The sequence below is a fragment of the Helianthus annuus genome, chromosome 13 (genome assembly GCF_002127325.2).
Source record: "Helianthus annuus cultivar XRQ/B chromosome 13, HanXRQr2.0-SUNRISE, whole genome shotgun sequence".
NCBI classification, from domain to species: domain Eukaryota; kingdom Viridiplantae; phylum Streptophyta; class Magnoliopsida; order Asterales; family Asteraceae; genus Helianthus; species Helianthus annuus.
The window spans coordinates 64,122,066-64,129,979 of NC_035445.2; the positions used below are offsets into that span (position 1 = coordinate 64,122,066).

At 39.0% G+C, this 7,914-nt stretch overlaps 1 protein-coding gene across 1 annotated transcript; it reads left to right on the forward strand.

Annotated features, from left to right (window-relative positions):
* The first annotated feature begins 5,493 nt into the window (after positions 1 to 5,493).
* LOC110900902 lies at positions 5,494 to 7,474 on the forward strand. The gene is made up of 3 exons (XM_022147761.1): positions 5,494 to 6,411; positions 6,527 to 6,751; positions 7,154 to 7,474. Exons 1-3 carry the CDS (start codon positions 5,494 to 5,496, stop codon positions 7,472 to 7,474), a joined length of 1,464 nt encoding a protein of 487 aa, XP_022003453.1.
* The last annotated feature ends 440 nt before the right edge of the window (positions 7,475 to 7,914 follow it).

The window sequence follows — 7,914 nt, forward strand, 5'->3', positions numbered from 1 at the left end:
AAAAGAAAGGGAGAAGAAGCAGAAACGCCAACAGGTCAAAAGGATTGAAAAAGCAATTAAAACCGATGTGGTTCAAAAACAATCTGTTTCTGTAAAATCAACAAATTCAAAAACTTCAAACTGTAATGAAGTTAAGATTTTAAAGAATGACACTGATAAAACAAAACAGACATGGAAACCTAAATCGGTTACTGAATCAGGGGGACCATCACAATTTACAAACCATCAAAGACAAGAAGTTATTGTCATTGATGAAAATGGAAGACCCAAGACCACAATGGCTTGGGTCCCTCTCTCCAACTAATCTCTGAGTGAGTGTGCAGGAAGTTCCAGGAGGAACTATTGATAGTCTTAGGATTGTTGATAGTGGAATGTCCTTGCACAACATAGGCGACAGAAGAAATTGTTGCCTTTGATGGAGAGAGAGGAAAGAAAAAGAGAATGTGTTTGAATGAAGTTGCAAAATTCGACCAACTGAAGAACGTGCCAAAAATTTGGTCATTCTGGTTTTTGATCGGGTCCACAGGAACGAATGAAGTGAAATGTGTGTCGATGCCTTTGCATGGATTGAACATCCGCACACCATTTCTGAAAGAGAAAGTCAAGACCTTCGCTGGTACAATGTGGAAGACCAGCCGGACCCGGAGGTTTATGAGCTTATTGCTGTCAAGAGACTTCTCAGCAGTTGCAAATTCGATCTTGAAGTCCACACCGGGTGGATATCCAGTTGGGAGAATGCTTAGATTCCTTGCAATGCACGGAACAGTTGCAGGACACGCCTTTAATTCTTAATCTCTCCTATACTTGTCGATATTTTAACTGCTTTCTGAATTGTTATTGTCTCGTACAGCACTCTTTGACCTGACACGTTGATCTCGGATATCACCTCACAAGTGATTGTTTCAATATGAAACTCATCAATGTTGTCATGGTCCGCACCGCTTACCGACATGCCAACTCATTTTCCCAAAATTTGTTAAATCTTTTCTGATAAAACTTAATTTTGGTAAACGGCATTAAGGTCAAGCACAAGAGTAAACCAACATCGGAAAATCATTTTTGAAAATATCTTTGTGTCTTTTAAATTTGTCTTAGTTTATTGATTTTAGGGGGAGTAAATCATCCAAAAATCGGAAAATCCAAAAACATCAAAAAATTCAAAAACACAAAAACAATAGAAAAACAAAAATGAGTTTCCTGGCGAGCAAAAGAGAAAATGATAGTACATCAGTGGTCTATCCAAACCTCTTTAAACCTTAAATGCAAAACGATAAGCAGCTCTATATAAGATGTATCGGTAGGCTCACAATCATTTTAAAGTGTGCAGGGTGATATAAATCTTAATCGACTGAAGATCAGGTGGGAACCATTCATTGGCATATGGTCTTAGTACCGAAATTTCGTTTGATAGATTGCCGAGGTTCTGAGATATTCGGTCTTTATGCTGCTTATCATCTGGGTATCATGGTTGTATCTTTTACCGAAAAATAACGGGGACGCAAGTCTAGATCTTCCATGATACTATACATACGTGTACATATTGCATACTGCATTCGACCTCAATAAGTGATAAACAATCACATGTCCATATCAAATAAGTGATAAAATATCACATTTATCCGGGTGTCAAGTTCGTCTCTCTGCTGTACGGAAGTACTGACCTGTTCACGGACTTGCACTTGTGCCCTCATGCATACGAAAATCAAGTTCCTCATCAATAAGTGATTATATCACAAAGGACTTGTTTTCAAATCAAAATAAGTGAGTATCTCACAATTTATACGGTCAAACAGATGATAATCGGTATACTCACTGGTAAGATGAACTCTCGTGCATACCTTGATACGGGAATGTGTCGTGATGTGGATGAACACCGGTCGGTAAGTATAAATCATACATTAACGTATCCTCTAAACATGATTACATCTGATAAGTTGAGCTTAAGTGGACAACAATACCGATAATTGTTATAGGATGCTTATCTTAATGTTAACTAACTGAACAACAAGAGTGTTTTGGCATGACCGTACACTGATATGATTCTCTTACCCTCGAAACTCGCAAAAAGAATGTTTGTATATATTTATTTACTGCTTAACTTTTATTATTTCTTTTAAACAGTTTCGTCGTTTGGTGCATATCAGCACGACATTAGCGGTGATGTCGTTTGATAACACTCAAAGGATTTTAAATTGTTGCCTTAAACTTTATAAAAGCCAAAAAGATTTTCTTTCTACTTTATTTTCGATCGTACGATGTTGGAGCTCAAGTCTTCGTTACCTGAAACCTGACTGAAAACCGAACTGACTAAATCTTCATAAAAGGTCGAAATTTGCATGTTTTGAAAGTTAAAAATTAAAATTGACAAATTTTATTAAACTTTCAAACTGTCGGACGGTGTTTGATTATGACATGGTCATTCGTGTGTCATTTGTTTATACTATATTCCAAGCAATTGTTCTCATTACGCGTTTAGATTTCTTGCATGTGCAGATTCTAAAGGCTAGGAGAACATGGTCGTTGACGAGCTTTGGAATGAAGACACGAAGGCACTCAATGAATGAAGATGATCGAGTCGCCGCTGGCCATCATCATCACCACAAGGATCTCACTTCATAAAGATAAAGTCTTTTCACGAGCATAACTCAAGGGGGAGCTTATGTTAAGGGGGAGTTTGTCAACACACTTCCTACATGATACGGGTAGTTTGTTGATACACTCTCTACTTTCAAGACGTGAAGACTTTGAAGATCCTCCGACATTGAAGACATGATAGGACATCAGAGTCTTGAAGACTTGAAGACCAAAGACCGTCGAAGTTCAAGACGAGTCTACACTTTTAGAAGAACAAGACAAAGATTAGAGATCAAAGACAAAGCTACAGCCAAGGGGGAGTTTGTTGGTGCACTTGTGTCTGTACTTTGTCTGTATTCGGTCTGATATAAACGATGTCCTGATTTGTATTGTAAGTTGACCAAGTCAACCATCCTCCGGTTTGACTTGGACAACATTTGAAAGATGTTCTGATCGAAGGATAGCCTCGAAGGATACACCTGATCCTTCGAGGTGATCGAAAGATATGGTTCGACCATGGTTCGACCATTAGACCTCGAAGGATGATCCTTCGAGGTCCATGCTGATCTTTCGTATGAACTGTGATCGATAGATGATCCTTCGGACCATCTATCAGATCCTTCGATCCAGACCTGCTGAGCTGGGTATATATACCCATGCATGTGTTGAGTTTCGGTAGACAGACACACAGACAGAAAGAGAGAGTATTCTTTGAGAGCATTCTGTCCAAACTCACACACACATCTTAGAGAGTTTATAGAACACTTCTGTAAACATTGAGCTTGTAACCGAACCTTCATTTGCATTAATACGACTAGTGTTAATCGGTGAATCTTTGTGTGTTTGTTTCTCTACTTGCTACTAACTCGGTTTGCTTGCTAGCTTGGATTCCGCACTCGCTAGTAGGTTTGTATAACAAGGTTTAGGTTCGTAATCCTCCGCGAAAAAGGGACCTACAATCATGTATAGCAAATCCTGTCAAGAGATATTTTTTAGTGAATCTTGACTTAATTAGTCTGAAAAATCCATCATGTATAGCAAATCCTGTAAGCCAAGTGATTATGACCGATTCATCAAGAAATGTGATGTTTTGGGTAAAAATATATATTGCTTATGGGTTTGTTTGTGTCTACTACTAAAATTAGACAACGGATCAATATGCTTCGCTGATATAATATTTGCTAACATACACCCAATGAGAAAGTATGTTTGATGCTAATCAGCCTGCTCAAAGGGTAGATATCCATAACGTCAACATAAGGAATTGAATTATAGACTGGTCTGAACATAATCAACAAAAAGAACATTGTTGTATCATGTCAAACATTATAAATAAATTAGACAAACAATAAACTCGTAGCTTAAACTGGACATGAAGTCTCATGAAAATTTCCAAGCAGAAACATACTTGATCGGTGTACCTTTTCAGCCAATGATGAGTGAATCACCATCCCTATCAAATGTGCAACAACTGCCATACGAAAACTTTTCTGCCACCAAATTTGCTTGATATAAAGATGACATACTAAGCTTGATCTCTTTCATCCCAAACCAAGCAAAAAATTTTCTCCAAACATCAATTTTCACATGCTTAATCACTCTCTCCGTGTTTTCTGATGCTAAGATGTTCTTTATTCCTGTACCAAAATACATGGATTTGGTAATAGTGCGGTTTTCATCTTCACGACCCAAACAATCTTCTAAAGAATCAAACAATGCCCCGTAGTGAAACAAACCATCAAATAAACGGTTCACAAAGTTCGGTGAGTTAAGATTCGCCGTAACTTCAGACGCCACCATAACATGAGGGTTACTACTTTTCATAACTTTCATAAAAGATTCTAAACGGTCTTGTTGCGCGATCATATGACGTGTAAACACCCAAAGCTTCATCTGGATCCAACTCTGTTGGAAATTTTGAATTAAAGGTTCCTTTGCGTGCAAGGCAAGGAAACTAAAGGTTCCTTTGCGTGCAAGGCAAGGAAACTAATTAAGGAGTGGATAATTAATTATTATTATCATGTCCTAAAATAGATAGATTTTTAGCAATCCTAGTTATAATCTAATAGGTGTGTTTAGATTATAAATACCATGCTTTGGGTATTAGAGATTGTATGAGTCAAGTTTTGTGATAGTTTCTTGACATTAATAAAATTTGGGTGCTTAGCCAAGTTCTTATTATTTTGCGATTTCAATTTCCGTTCGATACCGATTCATCTTGAATTGGTATCAGAGCGGAGCAAAACTGGGATCTAAAGAACAGAGAAGTTATAACCTGCGATTGAGCTCAGAATCGTGGTTATCCAAACGGCAGTTTCTTCATCGGATTAATCATCAAGTAGTAGCAGGTTGGACGCAGCTTGATAACGAGAAGGAAGCCGACCAAGAATCTGTTCAGAATCGGTAAGCCAGTCACTGTGCAAAGCTCTTTAAAATCGAAGATAGGAGGCAATCGTGAGAAAGGTTGCTGGTGTTCGATCGGAGTGAAGAAGGGTCGACCGGAAAATTGCTAAGAAAACAAAACGTGGTGGTGGTGTTTTCTTTTGGACGTCAGCAGCGAAACAATTGGTTTTCATTGGATTATTATTTTTTTTGTCAGTTGTTAAAGGCCCAAATCGAATACATAAAAGCCCAATTTAATTCCAAAGTGTGGTGTTTTTGTTCGAGAACAGTAGATCACATTCTTTGCTTTGGATTATTTATTAAGTCCAAAACAAATTAGTTTTATTTATTTTTCAGGTTCGTGTTAGAAGTGGAATTCGGGAAGTAAACGTGTAGACTGGAGGAGACTGAACCAGTTACACCGGGTCCGTTTAATCTTACGTATAGTCGACGAAAGAAAAATATGGTTGGAAGCGATGGCGGTAGCGGCTCGAATACCGAAAATCGGTTCCAAATTCAACAGCGCTTCAATGCCCGATGTTGAATAAGGTTAATTATACTATTTGGGCGTTGCGTATCCGCGCGATTTTTAACGTTCATGGCGTGTGGGAGGCCATTGAACCCGGAACTGAAACCGATGTGAAGAAAAACAATATGGCGATTGCTTTGTTGTTTCAATCCATACCGGAAGAACAAATCTTGCAAGTTGGTAATCTGAAGACGGCAAAAGAGATGTGGGATGCATTGCAAGCGCGCCATCTGGGAGCCGATCGGGTACGTGAAGCAAGACTACAGACACTCATGTCAGAATTTGAGGCGTTAAAGATGAAGGATTCTAGCACAGTTTATGAGTTTTCTAGCCAGTTAACAATGTCTTCAAAAGTGGCGTCTCTCGGTTCTATAATAGAGGAACAAAGGATCGTGAAAAAGTTTCTCAGTGGTTTACCAAGGCGGTTCATCCATATGGTAGCCTCAGTTGAGCAAATCTTGGATCAAAAAACAGTTGCATTCGACGATGTTGTTGGTCGAATAAAGGCGTATGAAGAACGCACAAAAGATGAAGAATTGCAGTTGGATAATCAAGGTACTCAAACGAAACTAATGTTTAATTATTCTAATGCCTCTTCAAGTTCTAGACAAACTTCACGCGATTCGAGTAGGGGATGCGGGAAAGGCTCGAACCGTGGACGTGGTGGTGGTGGTGGACGCGGTCGAAACCAATCTGGTCAAAACCACGGGTCACAAGGCGGGTCCAACGAAGGGGATAAACAACAAGGAAAGAAGGATTATTCGAAGGTTCAATGCTTTCGATGCGACAAGTTTGGTCACTTTGTTTTGAGATATCCAGAGCGAAAGAAAGAGAAACAAGCAAACTTGATCGATGTGGAAGAAATTGACCCGTCTTTGTTTATGGTGCAAGATGTTCAAGAAATCGTTTACTTGAATGAAGAAAAGGTCATTCCAAAAAAATTACGAGAGCGGTTCGGAAGAAAAAGACTTGTGGTATTTGGATAATGGCGCGAGTTACCATACGACGGGTAATATATCTTTTTTCTCTGAATTAAATAAGCGTGTTGGTGGCAAAGTTAAATTCGGGGATGGGTCTCAAGTCGAAATATGCGGGAAAGGGTCTATATTACTATTGGGTAAAACGGGGGAGCAAAGGTTAATGACCGATATTTATTATATCCCTAGTTTATGTAGTAATATAATTAGTCTTGGTCAAGCAATGGAGTGTGGATGTGATATTCGTATGAAAGACGATTATTTATTAATGCGTGACGCTCAAGGCAAGGTATTAATGAATGTTACTCGATCTAAAAATCGTCTTTATACGATTAAATTAAAAGTTGGAAAACCCGTTTGTTTGAAAGCTCGGATTGATAATGAAAATTGGTTATGGCACGCGAGACTTGGTCACCTAAATTTCGAGTCCATGAAACAAATGGTGAATAAAGATATGGTCGTGGGAATGCCAAAAATCAATCATGAAAATCAAATATGTGATTCGTGCTTAGTCGGGAAGCATACGAGACAATCTTTTCCGAAGACGGCGTCATTTTGGGCAACGCGTGCCTTGGAACTTATTCATGGAGACTTATACGGTCCAATTTCTCCGAGCACAACAGCGGGAAATAGGTATGTATTTATCTTAGTTGATGATTTTTAACGTTTCATGTGGACTTTTCTTTTGAAGGAAAAAAGTGAAGCGTTTGAAACCTTCAAAAAATTTAAAGTCATGGAGGAAGTGGAAGTTAGTAGAAAAATCAAGACGTTTCGAACCGATCGAGGGGGAGAATTTACGTCTCATGAGTTCAATCGGTTCTGTGAAAACGAAGGGATTATTCGACACTTAACCGCTCCATATTCACCTCAACAAAACGGGGTGGTGGAGAGAAGAAACCGTACCTTAATGGAGATGACTCGAAGTATATTAAAAGCGCGACAAGTTCCTAATTTTATGTGGGGGGAAGCGGTGAGGCACTCAACCAATTTAATAAATAAAACTCCAACATGAGCGTTACACGAAGACAAAACACCGTACGAGATGTTAAAAGGAAAAAAACCGGATCTTCAATTTCTTAAGGTGTTCGGATGTGCCGCTTATTTGAAAATTGTTGGCGGGCATCTTCCAAAATTAGACGATCGTTCGACTCGTCTAGTTTATCTTGGAAGCGAAAAAGGTTCGGGGGCGTATCATTTATACAATCCGACGACTCGTAGAATTGTTGTGGGTCGAGACGGAGATACGAAGTTTGATGAAACGCGTGGTTGGAATTGGGGAAAAATATTGTTTTTAATAACGAAGAGTCTCGCAAACCGGGTATGTTTTGGGTAGACTTTGGTAGCGTAATTGACACCGGAGTTGGCTCGGTAAATACCGAGACAAGCAAATCTAGTAGTCGTCCAAGTACGCCAGACTCAAGTGACTTAAATGGTGACAATGGTGATGGGCAA